This window comes from Salmo trutta, chromosome 16, assembly GCF_901001165.1.
Source record: "Salmo trutta chromosome 16, fSalTru1.1, whole genome shotgun sequence".
Lineage (NCBI taxonomy): Eukaryota > Metazoa > Chordata > Actinopteri > Salmoniformes > Salmonidae > Salmo > Salmo trutta.
Window position 1 is genome coordinate 33138865 of NC_042972.1, and position 26795 is coordinate 33165659.

At 41.8% G+C, this 26795-nt stretch overlaps 1 protein-coding gene across 1 annotated transcript; it reads right to left on the reverse strand.

Moving 5' to 3' along the window:
* Window positions 1–1978: 1978 nt before the first annotated feature.
* LOC115150587 (complement C1q-like protein 4) lies at window positions 1979–22216 on the reverse strand. Its single transcript, XM_029694034.1, has 2 exons — window positions 20907–22216; window positions 1979–2524 (listed from the first exon to the last, which is right to left on the reverse strand). Exons 1-2 carry the CDS (start codon window positions 21441–21443, stop codon window positions 2345–2347), a joined length of 717 nt encoding a protein of 238 aa, XP_029549894.1. The 5' UTR covers window positions 21444–22216; the 3' UTR covers window positions 1979–2344.
* Window positions 22217–26795: the final 4579 nt, after the last annotated feature.

Genomic DNA, 26795 nt, shown 5'->3' on the forward strand with positions numbered 1-26795 from the left:
ATCTCTCCATGATCTAAAGCTCCATGATCTAAAGCATCATCTCTCCATGATCTAAAGCTCCATCTCTCCATGATCTAAAGCTCCATCTCTCCATGATCTAAAGCTCCATCTCTCCATGAACTAAAGCATCATCTCTCCATGATCTAAAGCATCATCTCTCCATGATCTAAAGCTCCATGATCTAAAGCATCATCTCTCCATGATCTAAAGCTCCATCTCTCCATGAACTAAAGCATCATCTCTCCATGAACTAAAGCATCATCTCTCCATGAACTAAAGCATCATCTCTCCATGAACTAAAGCATCATCTCTCCATGAACTAAAGCATCATCTCTCCATGAACTAAAGCATAATCTCTCCATAATCTAAAGCATCATCTCTCCATGAACTAAAGCTCCATCTCTCCATGATCGAAAGCATCATCTCTCCATGAACTAAAGCTCCATCTCTCCACGAACTAAAGCATCATCTCTCCATGAACTAAAGCATAATCTCTCCATAATCTAAAGCATCATCTCTCCATGAACTAAAGCTCCATCTCTCCATGATCTAAAGCATCATCTCTCCATGATCTAAAGCTCCATGATCTAAAGCATCATCTCTCCATGATCTAAAGCTCCATGATCTAAAGCATCATCTCTCCATGATCTAAAGCTCCATCTCTCCATGAACTAAAGCATCATCTCTCCATGATCTAAAGCATCATCTCTCCATGATCTAAAGCTCCATGATCTAAAGCATCATCTCTCCATGATCTAAAGCTCCATCTCTCCATGATCTAAAGCTCCATCTCTCCATGAACTAAAGCATCATCTCTCCATGATCTAAAGCTCCATGATCTAAAGCATCATCTCTCCATGATCTAAAGCTCCATCTCTCCATGAACTAAAGCATCATCTCTCCATGAACTAAAGCATCATCTCTCCATGAACTAAAGCATCATCTCTCCACGAACTAAAGCATCATCTCTCCATGAACTAAAGCATAATCTCTCCATAATCTAAAGCATCATCTCTCCATGAACTAAAGCTCCATCTCTCCATGATCGAAAGCATCATCTCTCCATGAACTAAAGCATCATCTCTCCATGAACTAAAGCTTCATCTCTCCATGATCGAAAGCATCATCTCTTCATGAACTAAAGCATCATCTCTCCACGATCTAAAGCTCCATTTCTGATTATGTCTGGTTTCGACTCCCAGTTTAAATTGCTCTGTTATCAATTGAATGTAAAGTGAATATAGGAATAGGGTTTGAGGGTTTAAACAAAGGATGGACTCATTAGTGGAACATGATGATGCTCTGTCATCCACCATAAGGTCTGGAAAAATACTGTATCTGTCTACCATAAGCCTCATCATTGATATCCTGTGTGTGAGGGGACTACCATCACCCCTCCCCACCCCCCTTAGCTATAGGCAGGGGCCATGTAGGTAAAACTAACAACATGATACTTATCTTACACACACCACACTGGATGATGTTCGTGGTGTTGGGTGTATTATCAGCTCCGATCAATATATTCATGACTTTTCTCATTTGGTGTCTTCAGCCGTATTGGAAATCCATCTTGGAGCGAAGAAGGGAGGCGGGAAGCCCCGCAACCAACCTCGAAGTCTTCCATTTACAGTCTGCAATCTGAGACCATTTTACTAAATTCCACATTGGTGGCCGAAATGGTCAGCTCGTGTCAATGCAACCCTAGATAGGGGAAGTTCAATGAATCACTGTGTGTGAAAGAGTTGTATGCGAGTCATGTAGGTATGCATCCACATACATGATCATACACACAGATGTGTGCGCATCAGAAGTGAATATATATGTAACTTTAAGAATACACACGATATCAAGATGATCTTTAAACAAGTTTTTGTCTTGACATAATTCTTGTTTGTCACCCCATACTTACATGTTAGTTTCATTTACATATATGTGATTCATTGATATCACGAGAATGACAAAACACATGACAAACAAATGGGTGTGTGGGTCTGTGTATTAAATAAAAATGTCTATATACACAGTCTATATGCACATTAGATGCCTTGCAACTACACTTGGTTTGGAATGTTATGGTATGACCATTATCTAGACATTAAAAACACAGAGCCATTATACATGTCCTTTTCCCATTGCATCGGTTTCTCTAAATACTGTGTGTTTTAGCAATGGAGTGAGAGGGAGAGAGAGAGGGAAAAAAAGAGAGAGAAGAGAGAGTGGTTGAGAGAATCAGGTTGGATGAGGATCCTGAAAAAGTTGCTGTATTTGTTTGCCTGGGAGAATGTGTGTGTGTGTAGTTGTGTGTGTATGGTTGTGTGTCTGTGTGTGTAACATGTGGCTGCCTTCAGTCAGGGTAGATGAGGAAGCCAGAGAAGGTGCTGTATTTGTTGGTGTTTCCTCCGTGAACTTTGCCCCCGTCGAGCTGCACGCACACCTCGTCCCCCACATCCAGGTGCAGGATGACGCTGTTGGAAGCATAGTCATAGTTCAGATCAGCATCCTGGGCAATGGCACTGGCCCTCACCTGAGAGAGAGAGAGAGAGAGAAACAGATAGCGTGAAAGAAAGACGGGGGGGTTGAAGAAAGTGAATAACATGCTGACCACATAATCATTTGTTTTTACACATACATGTTATTCAATCATTTCAGCCAAACTGCTCGCACGTGTTAACGAATGTCTGCGTAGCCAGGCGCTAAAATAGAACTTGCTTTTCCCACCTCCTCGTTGGTTTTTAGGAGTATACAGTACACCCACGTGGATGATTGAAAGCTGAACCTTTCAGTTACTGGCCCAATGCTCTTAACCACTAGGATACCTACTGCCCCATAGCCTGAGGTTGAGCCTTCATCATGGTCATCTAAATGTTAATTCCCAGGATGAGGAGGAAGTCACATGGGGGAATTATGGCTCATCCCTGTCTTAATTTACAACTACCTTTCCAAGATGGCATCATCTCCCCCAACACACATATACTATAAATCATAAATATTCACTGGTAATAGCCCAGAAGAAGGTATATCGGTATATACTGTAGATATCACCAAATCCTCTTGGTAATATTTTCCTGTATTTTCCTCTTTCCTTTATTTTCACCTCTCTCTCTCTCAGCTTCCCTCACCAATCTCCCCTTTCTATTAATCAGTAATCTCTCTATTCCTCTCGCTCTCCTCCAATCTCCCTCTCCCTCTCTCCTTCTCTATTCTTTCTCTCTGAGACGTTTAATATGATTTCCTCCTTCACTCAGGGGTCTTGGTATAACATCATAGGTACAAAGGCCTTCCTGTCCAATGGGCATGTATCGCTCCAAATAGATGAGCTGTGCATTGACCTTTGACCCAGAACCTCCATTGAGAACACAAACTTGCACTCTATCGATTTACTGGGATGTTCAGCAACCTGTTGCAGTGGGACAATTCTAGAGATCGCCTCCTAGATGGTTTAGTTGGGGTCAGGGAAGACATGCTTCACCAGTGTCAATCTCTGAAATTGTTGCATTTAGACAGTGCTCACGGTATAACATTTTTTGTGCACAAATGGATTGTAATGAGTTGCACTACATCTTAAGTTGTGCCATTTATTAATTGTATGTTTGTAGGCCTAATAACTAAAGCTGCTTATAATGAATAGTACCATCACCAGATAAATAGCCAACTGCTCAAGCATGGGATCTATTTAATCCTGGAAAAATAAAATACACTAGTGCATTCATATTAATGATTGCAAATCTGATACCCTCACTCCATCCTTGTCTCTCTCCCAGGGTTTAGGCCTGGCTGAGGATATGTTCCATCATCTCAACCTGTCAGACGAGACTAAACTAACCATTTCTTCACAAACTTGTTGGCAATAATGAGTTTTCTTTTGCACATATACAATTAACTCATTAGTTTCCTATAGTCTAATAGCCAGGCTATCTGTTTCCATGTACAGCTTGTTGCTTGGGTCTTTTTTTCTTCTTCCCGAAGACTCAAATTAATCAATACATTCCTGTTGTTTTTAATTCAGCTCACATTACTCCATTAATTGTTCTGTCTCTCCCTCTCCATCTAACATCTCCTCCATCATCCTTCCTCCATCCCCTCACTATCTCTTCATTCTGGACCCATCAATCCATCTTTTTTTCCTTCTTTCCCCAGAATGAGATGCAGGTCACGCTCACAGTTTCTTCCCCCGCCATGGCAGTGTTGGCGTGTCCCTGTCCGCTCTAAATCGGATTGATTAACAGCGCGTTGCTGTGGCAGGTCTCCCTGGACCCCCTCCACCAGCCCCCAGATGCGTTAGGCCAGGCTACAGGGTTCGGTAATTGGTAGTGGAACAGCCATGCCAGCTCCCTCCCTAATAGCTCCCACTCCTCAATAACTCCATACAATCACAATAAATGGGACACACAATAGGCTTCTGCGGTCAGATGGGCTCAAGAAACAGTGGTGGGAGGTCAGAATACAAATTCATTATTTTTGTCTATAAAAGCTGCTGGACTAGTAGTTTTTATTTTCCTTAGTAGTCTACATAGTTTATGTATCTCAGGTGGACTGTAGATATATACTGAACAAAGATATAAATGTAAAGTGTTGGTCCCATGGTTTCATGAGCTAAAATGTGATTTGATTTGAAAAATAAAAGACCCCAGAATCTTTCCATACACACAAAAAGCTTATTTCTCTAAAATGTTGTGCACAAATTTGTTTACATCTCTGTTAGTGAGCATTTCTCCTTTGCCAAGATAATCCATCCACCTGACAGGTGTGACATATCAAGAAGCTGATTAAACAGCATGATCATTACATATGTGCACCTTGTGCTTGGGCATTGTGTTGTGTGACAAAACTGTACCTTTTAGAGTGGCCTCAAGTTTTGAGGGAGTGTGCAGTTGACTGCAGGAATATCCACCAAAGCTGATGCAAAGCTGTCATCAAGGCAAAGGGTGGCTACTTTAAAAATATATTTTGATTTGTTTAACACTTTTTGTTGGTTACTACATGATTCCATATGCGTTATTTCATAGTTTTGATGACTTCACTATTATTCTACAATGTAGAATAAAATACAAGTGTATAAAATACAAGTGTATAAAATATAGTGTACACTATCTGTAACAACCACCACAGAACATTCCCCAAAAGTTCTCATTTGGTTTCCAGGTAAAGTAATAAAACACATTTCCAAGTAATGTTTTTAGAACATACTGCCACAACAAAATATCTTGCAACATCAGGTGAATGTTTTATACAAACATTGTATAATCATTAGCACAACTGGACAGTTTTTGTGTTATGAAAACATTTGCAGCAACCTAACAAATGCTCTGGGAACTTTCACAGAACCAATATTCAAACTTTCAGAGATATTGGCCAGTTTTTATTTAACCTGTGACACTGCACACTCTTGAATTCAAGGGCAAATGCCATGACCGTTCTGTCTATTTGAATAGCCCACATGTTAAAGGGTCATAACAAGAGCTATGACAGTGCTGGTGTTTACCCCTCCTCCCTGCAATTACCCTTTAAACATGTCATTCAGTTAATTATATTTGCTAAGGAGGCCTGGTTATTTATGACTCTTCTGGCATGGGTCCATAGGGGACATTACTTCACTAAGGCTCAGACAGCAGAAAATATATGCAGTCGCTGACATTTAATGTGTCATGTTTATGATTAATGTATGGTTGCATTGTACTTCCTATATAACCTAGTGGCTCAACAGCAATTCTTCCCAACAATGAACCTTCATTGTATTACATTTTAAAACTATGTTAGTGAAACCAATATATGAAAATGAGTACACGTGTATATATAGAGTGTTATTTATGATATTACCCTCAACTCTAAAGTAATTGCATGGTCAAACAGCAAAGAGTAATTTGTGTAATTGAACAGAGCATAGGCTACCAATTACAGATGAAAGATGGTTCTGTTTTTGAGTCCACAAGCTCAAATCAAATGACTATGTAGTGGCAAAAAAGTCAATATGAATCATAATTTCAAAGATTTCATTACCAAACACTGTATTTTGTCAAGCCAGGGGGGCGACAGGAACAGGCAGAGCAGTCTGATAGAACCAGAGCAGTGAGTCTCATTTTGGTCTCTCAGTAACTATCAAAATGAAACCTTGTTTCCTTTAAGAGGGGAGGAAGGGGGGTGCAGTGGGAATGTGAAAGAGAGGAAGGCAAATCAGGATTATTGTCAACTGCAGTGGAGATTGATATCGACAAGGGAGTAAATTTCTGTCTGTCGGCCAAATGCCGTGCCGACTTCAGCTGCTGCTGCTGCTGGGGAGAGCGAGAGCCCGCGGGACGACAGGGAGGATAACACTGCCTCCACTTTTCATTAGGGGCACCATTAAATAGGAGAGAGAGGGAGGGAGAGAGAGAGAGAGATGTATGGCGAGAGGGAGCTAAAAACACAGAGGCGAGAGAGAGGTGGTGCAAGGGCGCAAAAGACACAGAAAGGAGAGCGGGAGGTGGAGATGGAGGCAGAGAGGCTGTGGAGAACAGGAGGCAGAGAAGTAGAGGCAAGTACAGGGGAAAGAGGTCAAGAGAAGAGAGAGACTATGAAAAAGAGAGGAAGTGAGAGAGATTTAGAATGAGAGAACATGGGAGAGAGCAGCTGTGTGGCACTTTAACAGTCTAAGCACAAGACGGGGGTGAGGGGAGCCAAAATGGAGGGGGCCTGGGGGGATGGGGAGAGAGGGAGCCTGTTGGATAACAAACTGATCAAGTGAACCTATTTCTGGAAGGCAGGAATGAGACTTGGGGGTCTGTGTAGTCTCTGTTATTTTGGTGTTTTGCAGTGGTGCCTTGCTCCTCTAGTAATAAAAGTGACAGGATTCATTCACCGTGATGTACAGACCTCTCAGAGCGGAGCGAGACGATTGAGAGGGGTCTCTTAAACTCACCTGTGGGACCACTATATATATGGGTAGAGAGGCAGGGGTCGAGGAGGGGGTATGGAGGACTGATGGAAATATCCAGTTTATACAATGCTGTGGTTCTCTCTCTCCTCTCTCTCTCCGTGCTGTGTTAAGGTGTGCTCTTACCATTAGGGGGGAGGTTGTGGAAGCCTTTAGCAGCCGTGTGGGTCTGACCCCTAATTGGCATGCTAAATGCTAATATATTGCCATGACACTCTGGACCTATGGTGTCAAGACGTTGATTAGAAAGTCTCTAATTGGCTCTGGGCTGGAATGTTCCAATGGTGGAGACAGTTTAATTGGATAAAAAGGGGTTTCAGCTACAGACGGCTCTACCTGCAGAGCATCAACTATGAAGCAGCCAAAGGTTGTGCAATGACATTACGTAATGTGCCACTTAGTCAGTGACTGGTCATTTGCTGGCCCCTATTTACAATTTGGAAAATATTAATATTGGAATTCTTGGGATATTTACCAATACAAGCACGCAGGAAGGCAGACACACAAGCATGCATGCCCTCAGACACACATATTTTCTTGGGCCTTGCTAACCAGCGTTTTCTCCTCCATATCATCTGATTACAATGCCACCTATGTGTGTGGTCAGGTCATGCAAACATCTCGTGACTGATTTACTTCAAATGTTCAGCCAATTCTAAGACATCGCACACTGCTGACATTTTCACAAAGTGATCGAGCTGTCATGGTGGGGAGAAATTCTTAATTGGCTACCTTTAGTTCCCTCATTATATAATACCATGAGTCATGGGTAATGCCATACTATTAGCCTTTACTGTCTATTCTTGCAAATGTTATATTTCTAATGTCATATACATTTCTATGATCTCAAAGGGCTAAATGTTCTTTATCCCCCCTTACACAAAAAATGGTCTTTATCAAACCAATTCTGACATTTGAACACTACTCAATGAGAAAACCCAACCTTTGGGATGAACTTTTGAAGGACTGTGCAAGGCAAAATGAGAAGGAAAACATAGATGAAACAAAAGAAGGAAAAAGAAAGAGAAGGGAGGCCTAAGTCTGCACTGTATTAATGCCTCAGTGATAATTAAAGAAATGAATGTAAATACAGTATAATGCTGTGTGTGTGAGAGAGATGGCAAAACTGCATTTGTGGTGTACCGACTTAATAATATTAATAAGGTGGGTGCATATATTTGTCCTATTTCACAAATGTACAAGTGTGTATTAATACGCATGTGTGAACTGGAAATGAGACATTATCAACGGCGACCCTGGAGCAATTACAATTAAGTGCCTTGCTCAAGGGCACATCGACAGATTTTTCACCTCATCAGCTTGGGCATTCAATTACTAGCGCAACGCTCTAAGTTAGGGATGGGCAACTGGCGGTCCCCTTTTGCAGGCCCACGGGGTCTCAACTTATTGTTAAGAGTTACAATAGTAGAGGTGCAATTTCGAGATGTGGTTGTGCATCAGCAGTTTCTCTTGTTATGTCAGTCACTGACAGTCAATCAATTCGCCCATGTCAGCTAACATGTTTTAGATTGGTAAGTTAGCTGGCTAGACGATCTAAAAGTGTAGAAATCATTGTGGAATTACTGACCAGGGTGCCCCCATTGACTTTTAGTGACTCTCACTCACTCCCCTTTGATTTTGTTAGTCACTCTCACTCAGATATCATATTAAAAACGGCAAACATCACCATCCACCCTATGGCAAAACGTGTAGAATTGCAGGAAATGAGCTGTAAAACTGCAAATTTTTCTCACTGACACATGGCAAAACGAATATAATTGCAATTGCCTGATATTAGTTATACAATTGCAAAATCTTCTCTCTGCCCCATGGCAAAGTGTGTACATTTGGAGGAAATTAACTCTAAACCTTACTTTCTCTCTGCTGTCAAGAGGGAGGCTGCTAAAATGTTTTGCTCAGAAGGTGACCCCCAACAAAATTTCACTTAGGACCCCCAAAAGGCTAGAGCCAGCTCTGAATGCATGTGTGGGTATGGATGTGGATACACAGACCCGCGAGCCGCTGTGGCCCATCGTGATGAGTTCAGATATTGTGTGGCCCCCGCCCCCATCAAAGTTGCCCATCCATGCTCTAACCACTAAGCTCCCTGCCACCCTGACTTATGAAACAGTACATGATGAAAAAAACCATCGTTTGGAAAATGTGCCCTACTATATAACGTAGTGATGTAATGCAAAGTTGTGTTTTTTGTGGTTATACAATAAATCTACAGGAAGAGTAATGAATATGCAATTAAATATAAGCTTTGCTGTTACAGTTTCAAAGTCACCTGTATGTCTTACAAAAGCTGGATGACAAGTAACGGAAAGGCCAAACAAATGTAGTCATTAATTCCTGTGTAGCAGACAGTATCTGGAAGGCTGTTCTAAACTAACACCTCCACTGAAACCCAGTGATTAGTAGCTACTAATCCTGACAGCGGACACATCAAGCCCACTAAATAAGATATAGCGCTTCACACAATGTGTCACACAGTTGCCCAGAAATTAGCTACTAGCTACTAGCATCCTTAATTAATGAGCTAATTGAGTTGATGTTGGACCGGATCCCTTCTGAAGTGAACATGACTGTGTTTTCGTATCAAAAACACTGATACGAAAACACAGTCATGTTCACTTCAGAAGGGATCCGGTCCAACAGAGCAGAGGACATATTATGTCCTATATTGACACTGCACTATCCAACTGAATGGAAAATACACTAACTCTCCAGTTGTATGTCCTCTGTGAGAAGAAGTGCAAAGAGTTGAGCCATGTGAGCAGGAATCAGGGCAGCGGTTCCAATGTTGTGTTGGGCTTAATTAGTGCTCGGTCTGTCCTCCAGGTCTCTTTTTCCAATAGGTCAAATCAAACTAAATGCCACAGTCCTATAATGGGGACATGGTGTCACAAGTTGCACAAAGCTTCTGAGCAGACATGTTGGGTCTAAATCGGTTAGCAGCAGCTCTGCACTGGACTCATCATAAACTATTAGTCATAGAAGAAATATGCGGCCAACATGAGGGATGGGCCTAGACACTCCCAAAATGACCAATCCATGCACCGGCTATAAATATTCATGATAATCCCACTCCCAGCTCATCATCGCAAAAGGGCAAAATCTATATTGGTTGTAAATTATAAATTCATAGGAAAGGTCACTTGCTTTAACAAAAATCGTTTGGTGGCTTAAGAAACATGGAGAGTAGAGATCTGACGGCTCAGTAGGGTATGCAGGCTTGTCAGTTGTGAGGATCAGACGTAATTTCCCTCCTAATCATAGATGTCTAAAAGGTACACTGGACAAGATGTCAAGGAACACGTGAAGGATTCATCATCCATTTAGCAATATCAGATATTCAGAGATCTACGACTGTCAATAAGGTCTTTGATTCATTTAACTTCTTCCACCTTTCTGTCCTTACACTGGCCTTGTTCTCTTTCACTCCATCTCCCCTCTTTCGTTCATTCTATCCATCTGTCTTCTTTATGTTGATCTGATCCTACCCTCTCATGTTGGCCATGCTGTAGCTGTGTCTCTCATCCCCCTATGTCCGCTTTCCTCTGTTTATCCATCCATCTCTCTCCTCTCTTGATCTCTCTGTCGCCCCACTTCTCTGCAGCCTGCTTCCCTTTACAGTCATCTCTCCCCCGGCTGTGTCTTAATCCCACCTCCCTTTGACGTGCCGCGGATAAACTGCATCTCTGTGTCAATATGACACAATTTAAAACACACACCTAGATCTGCCCTCTGAGTTATAATCAATGTAAATCACACTTACAGTACATAGTTATTCTCCCCCACGATGAAAATCGGGGAGGGAACTGTATCTGTCTCCGTCCGTTAGTACATTCGTACGTTAGTCACATGCGATATCTCAGACAGCACTGGCCCGATTTTGATGAAACTTGGGTGAATGATGCATCTTGCCATAGAGATACGGCATTTAACACATTACACTGATTGGCCAGATGGTGGCGCTATAACAAGAGATTGAAAATGCTAACTTTGAAAGGCCAAGACCCTCACCCCGATTGACCTAAAGTCATGAAATTCGGTACATAGGTCCCTCTCCTCACAAGGAACCAATATGCCTCAGGGACTCATTAGCTCCGCCATGATGGATTTTCCACCATTTAGAATTTTGTGAAAAACACTTAAAACGCAACTCTTCTGGCATGGTAAGACCGATCTGCACGAAACTTAACATGTGGCATCTATGGACAAAGTTCTCTCAAGTCAATATTTTCCATACTAGTACCCAAAACAACACAACCGCTATTGACCAATAAGCAATTACATGGGTGTGGTCTGGCACATAAATGCATATAAATAAAGGATATTCGTATTGTAACACACATGTTGCAAACACTGTCAAGACTCAACATATGCAAGAACATTCATATCGACCACACTGTGGCGCTATAACGGTCACGTGTTTATATCTCTTCATCTGTTTGACTCTTACTGCTTTCACATAGGATTTACTGTATTTTGGCCTTAAAATGTATTGGGCCATGTTTATATGACCCCCTTACAAACAGGCCCATTGTTACCACATTCTTGCCTGTATATACATTTTCTACCTCCCGTGAACATGTCGGCAACGAGTGGTAGCAGTAGTAATATACACCATCAAAAAGACATTCATTATTAATTTGTTTAGGCAGGTCCTAAGAAATATTATAAGACTAATAACATGTATTTTCAAAACAATAGAATGGTATATTTTGGGTTTAATTATGTTATGTCCAAATTAATGACATCAATAGTTCATTATTTTGTTCATTAATACCCCAATCACAGTTAACACACATATATTTTGTAGTAAGAATATAATGGAATACAACAGAATAAAACACAAATAATATTTTTCCCACACAACTTGTGTCACTGGAATGTGTGGAACCGCTGTCTTATAAAAAAGTGATATTTTGAAAAAGAGCCACAATTAATCTCTTTCCTACCCTCACTCCACTTTGTTAGGGTGCAGGCATAGGGTCTTACATTTACAATATCTTCATCATGATACCCATAGAAAATAATAGCAATCCTATTTTCAAAAGCGAGTCTTGTGTTCATATTTCATAACCTCTGCGGACTTTTGGAGTTGCCTATATGTGATCGAGCAAAATAATAGGCCAACACTTGGTTTCTGGTACATTATAGCATGCTAAATGTTTCTGATCAGTGATAGATGAGCTATACCACCTCCACTTACTGGCCCAGCCAGAAACCAATTCACCAAATAGCCTACAGACGGAAATTCAGTGAAACAAAATCACATTAATTGAGACAAGTCAGTGAAGTCACAGGCTTTTGGTCAGGAGTAGGGCTAGGATACTAAGCAACTGGGAGTGAAGAGCAAAATAATCCACTTGTTAAACTCCATAACATGCTGGCAAAATGTTCTAATAAATGAGCCAACTAGACAAGATGGCCATGAGCAGCCCTCACCTCAACTTAGCTAACATTTCCCCAGCCTAATTGTAGCCTAACCAATATCCAAACAGAGAATCTGACATCGATTGATTTATCAAGACGAGTCCCCACGCTTGTCTCAAAGCAGGGCAATAGTGCTGTTCCAATAAAAACGATGCTGAAATTATAATCTAATTGACGACAGGCGGGTAGCCTATTGCTTCAAATGTATTACAATAATTGGATAACTTTGGGAGTTTCAGTAAGAAACAATTTGATACATGCCTTCAATTGCATTAGCCTATTTTCTTCCAATATTTTTGTAATTCAGTGATATTTATTCACACAGTAATTCTTCTGTGGTTAAGAAAATAGTGGGCTATGCGAAGAGATGGGAGAAGTGACATGCCTCGCAAAGTTAGGGAGCTGGCAGGAGGATGGTTAACTGGCACTGCCTCGCAACCATCAAGAGTTTAAGAGCGTAGTGTGTGCCAATGCTGCCACAGCATTACGGCTATGTTTCATACTAAGCCGTCGACAGAAATGTACCAAAATGATTACTAGGTCATTAGGCGGAAATAAATGTTTTAGCTTTGATACCGGCAATACCTTTCAGATACAAGAAAAGGGCCGGAAAAAAGTTGGTGGTATGGTAAAGTTGGCAGAAATAGTCAAGAGTATCAGAGTGATGAAATTTGGCACACAGGCTCAGGGATATGAGTCTAGCTAACCTACACGATATCTCAGACACCACTGGCCCGATTTTTCCGAAACATCTTGCCAAAGAGATCCGTTATTTTGAAAAATTATACTGATTGGCCAGATGATGGCGCTATAACAAGAGATGGAAAATACTAACTTTGAAACATCACGCCCCTCACCCCGATATACCTAAAGTCATGAAGGTACATTGCATTCGGAAAGTATTCAGACCCCTTGACTTTTTCCACATTTTGTTACGTCACAGCCTTGTTCTAAAATAGTTTTTTTCCCTCATCAATCTACACCCAATACCCCACAATGGCAAAGCAAAAACAGGTTGTTGGAATATTTTTGCAAATGTTACTAAAATAAAAAACAGAAATTACATTTACATAAGTATTCAGACCCTTTACTCAGTACTTTGTTGAAGCCCTTTTGGCAGCGAATACAGCCTCGAGTCTTCTTGGTTATGACGCTACTGTATTTGGGGAGTTTCTCCCATTCTTCTCTGCAGATCCTCTCAAGCTCTGTCAGGTTGGATGGGGAGCGTCACTGCACAGCTATTTTCAGGAGATGTTCGATCGGGTTAAAGTCTGGGCTCCGACTGGGCACTCAAGGACATTCAGAGACTTGTCCCGAAGCCACTTCTGCGTTGTCTTTGCTGTGTCCTGTTGGGAGGTGAACCTTCACCCCAGTCTGAGGACCTGAGCGCCCTGGAGCAGGTTTTCATCAAGGATAACTCTGTACTTTGCTCCGTTCATCTTTCCTTTGATCCTGACTAGTCTCCCAGTCCCTGTTGCTGAAAAACATCCCCACAACATGATGCTGCCACCAACATGCTTCACCGTAGGGATGGTGCTAGATTTCCTCTAGATGTGACGCTTGGCATTCAGGCCATAGAGTTCAATCTTGGTTTCATCAGACCAGAGAAACTTGTTTCTCATCGTCTGAGTCCATTAGGTGCCTTTTGGCAAACTCCAAGTGGGCTGTCATGTGCCTTTTACTGAGGAGTAGCTTCCGGCTGGCCACTCTACCATAAAGGCCTGATTGGTGGAGTGCTGCAGAGATGGTTGTCAATCTGGAAGGTTCTTCCATCTCCAAAGAGGAACTCTGGAGCTCTGTCAGAGTGACCATCGGGTTCTTGGTCACCTCCCTGACCAAGACCCTTCTCCCCCGATTGCGCAGTTTGGCTGGGCGGCCAGCTCTAAGAAGAGCCTTGGTGGTTCCAAACTTCTTCCATTTAAGAATAAAATAAAATCAAATTGTATTTGTCACATGCATCGAATACAACAGGTGTAGAATGCTTACTTACTTATCCAACAATGCAGATTTAAGAAAAATACCTACAAAAAAAATAAGAAATTTAAGTAACAAATAATTAAAGAGCAGCAGTAAAGTAACAATAGAGAGGCTATATACCGGGGGTACTGGTACAGAGTCAATGTGTGGGGGCACCAGTTATGTCGAGGTAATTGAGGAAATATGTACATGTACAGTAGGAAGAGTTATTAAAGTGACTATGCATAGATAATAACAGAGAGTAGCAGCAGCGTAAGGGGTGGGGGGGGGGGGGGCAGTGCAAATAGTCTGGATAGCCATTTGATTAGATGTCCAGGAGTCTTATGGCTTGGGGGCAGAAGCTGTTTAGAAGTCTCTTGGACCTAGACTTGGTGCTCCAGTACCGCTTCCTGTGCGGTAGCAGAGAGAACAGTCTATAAATAGGGTGGATGGAGTCTTTGACAATTTTTAGGGCCTTCCTCTGACACCTGGATGGGTGGAAGCATGGCCCCAGTGATGTACTGGGCCGTACGCACTACCCTCTGTAGTACCTTTCGGTCAGAGGCCGACCAGTTGCCATAACAGGCAGTGAAGCAACACATCAGGATGCTCTCGATGGGGCAGCTAAAGAACCTTTTGAGGATCTGAGGGCCCATGCCAAATCTTTTCAGTCTCCTGAGGGGGAATAGGTTATCTCGTGCCCTTTTCACGATTGTCTTGGTGTCCTTGGACCATGTTAGTTTGTTGGTGATGTGGAAGCCAAGGAACTTGCTCTCAACCTACTCCACTACAGCCCCGTCAATGAGAATGGGGGCATGCTCGGTCCTCCTTTTCCTGTAGTTCACAATCATCTCCTTTGTCTTGATAACATTGAGGGAGAGGTTGCTGTCCTTGCACCACACAGTAATTTCTCTGACCTCCTCCCTATAGGCTGTTTCATCGTTGTCGGTGATCAGGCCTACCACTGTTGTGTCATCGGCAAACTTAATGATGGTGTTGGAGTCGTGCCTGGCTGTGCAGTCATGAGTGAATATGGAGTACAGGAGTGGACTGAGTAAGCACCCGAGGGGTCTGTGCTGAGGATCAGCTTGGGGAGGCCCGTCAGGAAGTCCAGGATCCAGTTGCAGAGGGAAATGTTTTGTCCCAGGGCCCTTAGCTTAGTGATGAGCTTTGAGGGCCCTATGGTATTGAACGCTGAGCTGTAGTCAATGAATAGCATTCTCACATAGGTGTTATTTTGTCCAGGTGGGAAAGGGCAGTGTGGAGTGCAATAGAGATGGCATCATCTGTGGATCTGTTGGGGCGGTCTGCAAATTGTAATGGGTCTAGAGTTTCTGGGATAATGGTGTTGATGTGAGCCTTGACCAGCCTTTCAAAGCACTTCATGGCTACAGACGTGAGGGCTACGGGTCAGTAGTCTTCGCTTCTTTGGGCACAAGGACTATGGCGGTCTGCTTGAAACATGTTGGTATTACAGACTCATACCCTGATGAAGACAGCTTGGCTGTCGAAACGTTGGATATTACATTTTTGCATCTGAGCTCCTAGTGTGTGCGGCTCTCCCTTATTTTCAAGTTTTCTACTCCGCTAGCCAGCACCTCGCCGTAATAGTGTGCATTTATTTTCTTCTAGGGTATTACAGACTCAGACAGGGAGAGGTTGAAAATGTCAGTGAAGACACTTGACAGATGGTCAGCGTATGCTCGGAGAACTCGTCCTGGTAATGTCTGTGAATGTTGACATGTTTAAAGGTCTTGCTCACATTGGCTGCAGAGAGCGTGATCACACAGTCGTCACAGCTGGTGCTCTCATGCATGTTTAAGTGTTACTTGCCTCGAAGCAAGCATAGAAGTTATTTAGCTCGTCTGGTAGGCTCTTGTCACTGGGCAGCTCTCGGCTGTGCTTCCCTTTGTAGTCTGTAAGAGTTTGTAGTACGATTGTGTAGTCTGTAAGAGTTTGTAGTACGATTCGATCTTAGTCCTGTATTGACACTTTGCCTGTTTGTTTGCCGGAGGGCATAACGTGATTTCTTATAACCTTCCGGGTTAGAGTTCTACTCCTTGAAAGCGGCAGCTCTACCCTTTAGCTCAGTGTGGATGTTGCCTGTAATCCATGGCTTCTGGTTGGGGTATGTACGTACAGTCACTGTGGTGACGACGTCATCGACGCACTTATTGATGAAGCCAGTAACTGATGTGATGTACTCCTCAATGCCATCAGAAGAATCTTGGAACATATTCCAGTCTGTGCTAGCAAAACAGTCCTGTAGCTTAGCATCTGCTTAATCTGACCAGTTTTTATTGACCAAGTCACTGGAGCTTCCTGCTTTCATTTTTGCTTGTAAGCAGGAATCAGGAGGATAAAATTCCCCAGATCTGTTCCTCAACAAAATCCTGTTTTGGTGATCTACGGAAAATTCCTTAGACCTCATGGCTTGGTTTTTGTTCTGACATCCACAGTGGACTGTGGGATCTTATACAGACAGGTGTGTACCTTTCCAAATCATGCCCAATCAGGTGGACTCGAACCAAGTTGTATAAACATCTCAAGGATGATCAATGGAAACAGGATGCACCTGAGCTCAATTTTGAGTCTCATAGCAAAGGGTCTGAATACTTATGTAAATAAGGTATTTCTGTTTGCAAAAAATGTCTATAAACCTGTTTTCGCTTTGTCATTATGGGGTATTGTGTGTAGATTGATGAGGAAGCATTTTTTAAATCAATTTTAGAATAAGGCTGTAACGTAACAAAATGTGTAAAAAGTCAAGGGGTTTGAATACTTTACAAATGCACTGTACATAGGGTCCCTCTCCTCATAAGGAACAAATATGCCTCAGGGACCCATTAGGTCAACCATAATGGATTTTCGTGGGGGACGACATGTTTGCTGTTGCCTTGTTTAAAACTAGAGTTATTGACTGGATACTCAGATGGACAGGTACAACAACTCAAATGGGACATGGGAGGGGGAGCTACAACAGACAAATCACATTTTTCGATTTCTGACACAATCCAAACAGTATGCCTACACACGGCAAATACCAAACATTGACATTGATATTGGTACTCCTTGCTGTAACTTTGACGTTGATCTGTTGGTCTCTAGTGTTGGCTATGCAATGTTCTCCCAGGGTTGTGTTTTTGTAATTGATCCCATCAGTTAGCTCCCCTATAAGAGCTCTTGTCTATTCATTGCAAAGTGGGACCACGAAGTGGAGTGGGCCTGTGAAAGGGGGATGGGCACTGAATTGGGTTAAATAATTTAGTTGATGGAAAAGATAATTAATGGGCAAGCCAATAGACAAGCCAGAAGCGATGGGGGGGTGGGGTGGAGTGGAGTGGAGAGGATCTAATCTAAAGGCCATGAATTATTTAACGCCGGTACAGGACAGGAATGACAATTTCAGTGACAGCACGCAACAAACAAGGTCTACCAATTATCCCTGGCATTTTCCTGTCCGTCTTCTTTACTGTGCACTTTATTCACACCCTGTCAAATCAATGAGCGGGGAGGCAGAGCGGAATCTACCTCTTAATAGACCTGGTCAAATAAAAAGCCTGTGTTTTGGGTGTATTGGGAAAGCTGGGCGAAGTGCCAGGATGGTACAGGATCCAAGGATAAAAATGAATGGTAACTTAGGGTGCGTTCATGGGCCTTCAGATCCATTCCACCACCAATTGGGTAGGTAACATTTATATAATGGAGATGGTAACATGTACTCTGCCTATATTTACAGGGAGATGGTTAGATGATTGAGATACAGTATTACATTAAGGCCAACACTTGAAATTTGACCAGACCACGATGCAAAACCCCTAACATCCTTCCTTTATGGCTATAGTGCATAAGAGCTTGACTGGACTTGAGTTCTTTGGTTGGGGGTATACATTCAACCCAGTAAAAATTGTCTGATGAAGATAGTGTAAGTGTAACTAACCTTAGTTGTAATTGTTTGTACTAATTTATTAAAGGTAAGAAATACTAAACTCAGCATTTCCCCTGAAGACAGTTTTATAGAGATTTTATGATGGATTGGTTCAAGTTGTTGATGCCTACCAATCTGTCCTGAATAAGCAGTAGCTATCAGGGTCAGGGTCGACTTAGCAACACACCGCTGCCTGACTACACAGCTTGTAAATTATGTGTAAAGAAATCAACCACCAGTGTTTCATCAAACACAATGCAAAGTGAGTCGTATTCTATTCCTCTATGGTAATCCCTCTGTGTAGCTCTTCTGTTCCACACCACACACGTCAAAATGAAACCTCAATAGAGTCAGGGTTTAATTCCTCAAGCTTGTCATCTCCAGATGGCTATTATTTATTACAATTTTTTTGCTTGTTTATTTATTGATGTTAAAGCCGGAGATCCTCAGAGGACAGTAGCCAGCTGTTGCGTTTTGGCGTCACTCCACAGAAATATGGAGGATCGTTATCCTCTTGATCGCATAGCTGTCACTGCCTTCTCTCTCTCCTGCTGCCCAAATCAGGAGGTGGAACCTAGCAAAGTGTTACACTTTTTGTCTTCTATTCCATTCCAGTTTGGTGTGTGCAGTTTGCCGTTCAGGCACTTTAGGCCTTCATTTTCTCTGTGTCCTCCAGGAGCAATTCACTATATCTTTAGGGAACTTTTTTAAAAGCCTTTTGATGATATCCCGAGAAAATGGATTGTTGAATTATTAAGTGAGGGCTTACTTGTTCTTATACAAATGTTGGATGAGTTATTTTATTCTCATTCTACTTTGTCTGCAAAATAATCTATTTTACCTCAACTTCCCTTGTTTTAAATGTTTATGTTTAATCTAGATTGCTTTGCTAATTCATCCTTCAAACATGTGCCATTGTTATTTATGGCCATCCCACAATCTTACCAATAATAAAATACCAAATGGAAACATTCAACCCATGTCATTCGGCCTAGCTAAAAGTTAAATGGTTAGTGTTGAAGGTTTAGAACGTGAGGGCATAACATACTTCCTAGTTGATTGGAATATGTAAGCGTTACACTGTTCTACTTATCTGATCTTTCATGTTTAAACAATAATACTCTGAGTATACTTGTGTAAAATGTAGGTCCTTTGGTTAAGCTTCCTACCAGACAAAAATTGTCTCAAGGTACTTGGATATTCAATTAGGCAAACTGGCTTCTAAATCTCTTAACAAACCTTGCAAATTAACTTTGACTCAAAAGATAATGGGCAAATATATACCAAATTTCTCAGCCTTTTCCTTCAATAATATAATAATATGACACTTTATCTGAAGCGACTTACAGTCATGCGAGCCTAAATTTTACGTATGGGTGGCCCCAACGGGAATCGAACCCAGGACCTAAGCGCCATGCTTTACTGACTGAGCATGAAGACACATATGCATACAACTCCAAAATACCTATTATAATCAGAGCTTGGAACCGGTTCTGGGAACAGAACCGAAAACCTAAAAATTATTAAATTGTTCAAGGAACGGAAACAGAACCGGTAATGAAAGTGAACTTTAGGTGCCTGATAACTCACTCTGAATTCCACTCTATCGATCTCTACATACATTCAGTATGAATCTGCCATCCTAGAAGTTGTTTGTGTGACTTCAAAATGAGGGGCGTTGTACAAAGCAAATTAATCAGCGATTGGATCGTCTCTAAGAAATTGAACCAATCAGAGTATCAAAGTTGATAACGTCATCATGTAGGCCGGCCCAACCCATTGGTTTCTGGGACCAATCAGAATGGTCAGAATGTGTTAGCATTCTAGATATCGTAGGGGAGGGAGGCAAATGCAGACTCATCGTGGAGAAGAAACGTCAGTTTGGCCAGAGTGATGTGGCTGGGTAGCCTGGAAAGATCTGTAGTCTTCCAGAACAGAACCGTTATTTTCAAATCTTTAGAACTGGTTAATAATGTTATTATTCCTGTTACATTCCTAATGTCTGGTATATAATTATGTGAAGTTATCATGCCAATTATAACCTAAACACATTCCAGTTCACGTCATGTCATGATGTTCAGCGCTTCAAGCCAAGCCCCCTCCATGTTTACTCCTAACTCTCGCCCTCTCCCCACTGGTGAAAGTTCATTTGCATCTCGTGCCTGCACTTATCTGACCAATCAAACATGTAAACAACTAACTTACGCATTCCATAGCAAGCTTCTCTGTTTGTGCTAACTGGTGAAGTAAATTAAGGAGCTATTTTTGTAAAAAAAATATGTTCATTTGATAGGTTTAAAAAAGTATGAAAAGGAACTATATGAACAGTTGCTTTTTTGGTTTCGAACCAGTTCAGAACCTTCTTTTCTGGTCGGAACACTGGAACGGAATGAAAGAAATAGGGGTTCTGTTCGGAACGAAACCATTGTAAAATAATTTTGGTTCCAAACCCCGATTATAACCCTTTCTCTTTTTCAGAGAGGCTTCTGACAAGAAGAAACACATATTATGGGATAATGGAAGTAGAAGTGATACAAGAAGGTATAGGTGTATCAGGGGTTCTTAGACTAAATCAGCTGAACTGTTGACTTTTAGTGTAGGATTAATTGTGTGCTCATCTGTCTAGCTCATCACACACACAACAACACACACTCCTCTCTGTCTCACCTGTCCATTCTTTTTTAGGTCGGCCCACATGCTGGTCCCATCTCCGCCCCTCATCAGGACATGGTAGGTGAAGAAGTAGATGCCAGGTAGGGGGCAGGTGAACTTGCCAGTACTGGGTTCATAGTAGTTCCCCACATTGGTCACTACGTCGTCAAACCTCAACACCTCACTCCCTTCATGCTGTTTGCGGAGGCCAGCGTAGAAGGCGATCTTGGGGCTGTAGAAGGAGGGGACATAGCCCCCTGGGCCAGGGCCAGGGGGACCAGGGGGGCCTGGCTTGCCTGGTTCTCCTGTGGGACCTCTGGGGCCTGGGGGGCCAGGGCTCCCACGAAACCCAGACTTGCCCCTTCTCCCTGTGAAGTCTGGGGGTTGGGGGGAGACAGCGGTCAGCTCATGGCTGCCCTGTGGGGGGGTGAAAGAGTCGCACACCATCTTGCAGCTGCCGAGCATCTCATAATGGGTGCTCCCGCCTCCAGACGCCCCCCCTTTGGTGGTGTGAACCAATAAGGGGATGGCGACCAGCAGCACCAGCACCATGGCCACGCCCACTCCTGCCCCGATGACACGTTTCCTGCGGCTGAGCCGGGAGGCGGCCAGCGTGAGGAAGTCCTCCTCCCCCTTGGCCGGAATGGTGGTGCCAGCCAGAATGAACTCTGGGAAAACCAGGACTAGGGGGAAAGATGGTGAGAGAGGGGCTAAGGGGGGAAAGGCGATGGGACAGAGAGGTTCTACACTGGGAGTAGGGGGTGAAGTAGTTAATTTTACCTAAGGGAAATAAGATGTAAATGAGGGAGAGTGAAAAGGTAGGAGGGTTGTGAGGAAAGACTATAAATATTGTAGATTTCAACGTAAAAACAGGAATGAGATGCTATAGGACACTTAAGGAAGAGCAAAGCTCAATGTCGCAAAGTCAGGAGTCGTTGAAGTCAAATGTCAGGAAGAGAATGCAAAACATGTTTTCATTCCGTTCATTTTTAAAATGTTTTTCTAGGTTTATCCTCTACTTTGTCAACACCTTTTTCTCCACATTTATTTTTTAAGGTAAAACGTTTCATCCGCAAAACAATATTTATTCACTTTCTTCATCCTTCTTTTCAGTAAAGATCTCACTGATATCAAATGTAGTATGTTATTTTCTTTCAGAGGGCTAGAGGTGAAACCAGCCAGTTGAGTGTGGAAACCTTCTCAGTGCTCAGTGTTACAGACATGGGTTGAAACTGACTAAGTCACACATCCAGTTCTTTGGAAGGATAAATGCAAGGTTTTTCCCTGGGATGGAGTGTAGATTGTTTTAGAGGGTTCTCTAAAAATATAAATATTTTTCAGCCAGAATGGCAGCAGGATCTCCTGGTGGAATGTCCTTATATTTCTCAGTTGGAGAGCTGTCAGGTGGGGTCTGCTCCAGTATTCCCAAAGGAGTCCATCTTACCCACGGCATTCAGTGAAGGGCACTCACTTGTCTGGTCCAAGGATGAGTGGAGAGGAATGAAAGAGCGCTTAAATCTCTTGTATTTGTTCCTATTCCTCCTTCCTTATGCTTCTCTTTTTCTATGTATTTTTCATTGCTTAATCCTGAGTCTGTTTTCCTCTTGGGTAGACTAATAAATTCCCCTCTCAGATATGGTTGTTTGAAGGTGATTTTTTTCAAAAGTCAGTATTTATCGAAACAGTATTGAGAAAATGTTCTGTTCCTCATAAAAACTTGCTTCTCTGTTTTTTTTGTGGTGAGTTTAAGTCGTAGCAGAGAATATCTAAGGTTCCACTGCTCGCCTGTAAATCAGACATCTTGTGCCAGGAGCATTCTATTGGGGGAAGGAAATATATTTTCAGATTGATATACATTTAGGCCTACTAAATGAATAGAGTATATTATTCACTATATTAATTAATTGCATTGATTACTATAGCTCAACCATATGCATAAGATACAATGAAGTGTAGATAATATCTAACCATTAACACAAATCTAAACACTTACACAATTACTGCAAAGCAGAGTTTAAATGTTGATATCCAATACAAATTGTTTAAATTCATCATTTTATGTGAAAATGAAAGATGTGTACGACTACTGTAGAGTAACTTGATTCAAAACTAGTAGACTTAAATGGTTACATTTGTGCAATACATGGATACATGTGAGACTATTTAATCTTTGGAATAATAACAAAACTAATTGTAATAATACAATTATGAATAACAGCCAGGCCTAAAAAATAATTTGAAACCAAAAATGTGCTTTGCATAGTAGTCTATGCAAAGCATATGGGATATTCAATTAATTATCAGTAACTTTATAACTTTATTCAAGCATTTTTAATTACACACATTCCGATATTTAATGTGAACATACATGTTTCTTATGTTGGCCTAGTGAAAATATAAATATCTCCGAGAGATAGAGGCTATTTCAAACAAATCTTCAAAAAAATATTTGTTTATATCGCTCACCTTTTGCTCCTCGCTGCACAATAGAAGTGTCGATGATCTGAGATACGCTGTGGGAAGATGAACCGATCAGTTTCGCGCAGGCAGACTTTCAACGTGGTCGAGAAAACAGTGAAGACAGCGCATCCTCACCGTCGTCGCCGTGAGTTGTCAAGCTCTGGAATAGTCCGACGAACTCGAAAACTAACAGCAAATTCACTTTTGTTTTTCTCTTAATACAATGAATCCTCGTTATGCCGACTATTATTTTTCCAGTCAGTGGGTAACAGGTCACTCACTCGTTGGCCATCAACACCCAATGCAGACAGACGGAACAAAATAGTGACTTAGGCTACCACTTACCTAATTAACTTTTCACTTCCTTTCTATGCTCCAAGATATTCTAAAGATAATTATTGTAGATTTTCATATTTTTATCCACTGATACGCGTCTTTACTAAAATGCAACAGTTTTCTCACTTGTTAGATTTTCCCCTCTTGACAGTCGCGCGCTCTGCTCCCCCGCCCTCTCGCACAATGTTCCCTCTTTCCGCTCTTACACATCGTCCCATTCTGTATGACCTTAGTAGCCTTTCTGTGTCATTATGATCTTATAAGTGCGTTATAACTTATCTTAGCTCTAGAATAAACAAAAATGTTAGCATACACAGTAGTTCGTGTATATATTATTTCCGGCTCGTCACACATGGGGCAAAAGCCACGAGGCACGAGCAGCAATCAGCTACAGGTGAGTAGCCAAATGGCCTGAATAGAACTCTCACGTACTAGTGACATGACTGTTTAGGCAACCATTATGTCCCTATCGCCTCTTGTCATCACCGCACTAGAGACATTTAGATTTTGTCTTACTTCACATGGAGAAAAGAAAAGTGTGTGTAGTGTGAATACAAATGATTATATTATGATTATGATAACTTCACAGGATTGTAATGACTAAAACATCCCTTTATCAAGGTCTTATTTCACCCAACCTCTTATGGTGTTTTTTCTACAAGGTGTTTTTTTTCTGCCTAGTGCATTTTCAAAACCATTTCTTGTTAAAGATATGAGCAGATACATAGCAGAATCTTTGTTAGCTCAAACTCTAGGCGGCATCCTGCCTTCTCCCTACAGTTTTCAGCCATTAGCTTCACCCACGACTGTCTCATGTGAACTACAATCCCAACACTGTGTTTTAACTTTTACAAATGTCAATAATAATCACTTTCAATAAGGCTTTCGAAACATTTGGCCCTGATCTTTCATCAGTGAGAAAGAATCCTTCAAATAAAAAAGATAACACTTACTGTAGCAGTTTTGCACAGATCCATACAGCTATGAGTGGCTCCATCCGACGATACTACACTTCCGCTACACTTCCGAGTTACGCTTACACACAGGTGTTCGGAGCATGCTAGATGGCTAATTAGCACAGATGGTGGCCGCTTATCTGCCGTCTGTTTTCCGTAAACAAGCACTGTAACATGGAGATATGGCCATGTGGGAACACTAACCGTAACCCTATCAAAGTGTGTATCAAGTTAACCTTTTGTTTAAAAAAATATATTTCTTGCTGATATGAAAGATAAGGTTATTATGCTTCCAAAACCATACCGCAAGCGATGCATGTTAATGTTCAGACCAAGCATCTGAGATCTTAACAAAAGGTTCCCCTACAGAAGACGCCTTCATCCAATTACTCTTATGTGTAATGTAATGGAACTGAGAGTCATGTTCAAGGGCTATATCTTTGTATTACATTTGAAGTTTTCTTGGTGGTGGGTGGGTAGGTGAAAAGAGAGTGATGTGGATAGGAGATGTACTGATGTGAGACTGAGACACGGTGTGAAGAATGACAAACTGTGTGTGTATGTGTGTGAGAGAGAGACGGAGAGGGTGAAAGGAGGAGAGTGGTGTTCTCAGGGCTGTTGTCAGTGCTTCTGTGTTTCTCCAGCTTTCAGATCTCATTAGTGGTGAAAGACACATTGCTACTGACAACCTCCCGTTTTTCTTTTGCTCTCTCGCACTCTTTCATTCGTTCCTTCTCTCTTTGTTTCTCAACATATTCTATACCTTTAGCCCCTTCAGATGTCTCTGTTAATGTCAACAGGCCAGTGACGTGCAGTGAGGTCGGTGGCTGGGTAGGCACTGGCTATTATCCAAGCCAGATTTATTCACAAATAAACCTTGATGAAGCCCAAGTTCATCCATACAACAGATGGCTCCAAAGACCTGAGTGGCTATTAAAAGAAATTGACCAAAAATGTTCACCAAATGTAAATACCAATGTAGCCAAGATACACACGCTTAATATCCACACACATAATAATAATAATAATAATAATAATATTATGTGAAATATTATTACACACACATACACTGAGTATACCAAACCTTAGGAACACCTTCCTAATAAATTTGTTGGGGCATGTACTCTACAAGGTTTCGAATGCATTCCACAGGGATTCTGGCCCATGTTGACTCCAATGCTTCCCACAGTTGTGTCAAATTGGCTGGATGTCCTTTCGGGTGGTGGACCATTCTTGATATACACAGGAAACTGTTGAGAGTGAAAAACCCAACAGCGCTGCAGTTCTTGACACAAACCATTGCACCTGTCACCTACTACCATACCCCGTTCAAAGGCACTTACATGTTTTGTCTTGCCCATTCACCCTCTGAATGGCACACATACACAATCCATGTCTCAATTGTCTCAAGGCTTAGAAATCCTTCTTTAACCTGTCTCCTCCCCTTCATCTACACTGATTTAAAGTGGATTTATTTTAACAAGTGACATCAATAAGGGATCATAGCTTTCACCTGGATTCACTTGGTCAGTCTATGTCATGTCTCAGGGTTAGGAGAGCAAGTGTTCTTAATGTTTGGAATACTCAGTGTATATATTAAATAAGATTCTAACAAAATGTCGATATCAACAATCGAAATGAGAGAAAAATGCCGTTAAAAATTTCAGAAAAGTGTCTCATCAAAACACAATTCTAGCTTGATAAATGAAGTGCTTCTACACCTGCATTGCTTGCTGTTTGGGGTTTTAGGCTGGGTTTCTGTACAGCACTTTGTGACATCAGCTGATGTAAGAAGGGCTTTATAAATACATTTGATTGATTGATCAAAGGGATGTTGTCTATTCTCATGTTCATTCAACAGTAGCCTAATCCCCAAATTGCAAAGGAAAATGTATTAGGCCTACCTTAACTTGTAAATTAAGTCTATTCGTCTGTCCTTCATGCTGAATATCTTGGTGACAGTGTTGCAGAAGTCACAACAGAACCCCATGTCCATTATTTTATTATGCATGAACACAGAAGAACCACGGTCGTGTGGGAGACGCATCCCCAAGGCCTCCTTCGGTTCCATTTTCACACTGACACAAAAAGACAAACACACACAAATAGTAGCTGGTAGCACAGGTAGTCTGCTCCATCCATTAGGGCATCC

Bases quoted from the DNA above. Each gene is read 5' to 3' on its own strand.
- LOC115150587 (XM_029694034.1), bottom strand. From the start codon at position 21,443: ATGGTGCTGGTGCTGCTGGTCGCCATCCCCTTATTGGTTCACACCACC. The intron at 2,525-20,906 runs GTGAGACAGAGA...TCTCTCTCTCAG, and splicing joins ACCTAAAAAAGAATGGACAG to GTGAGGGCCAGTGCCATTGC.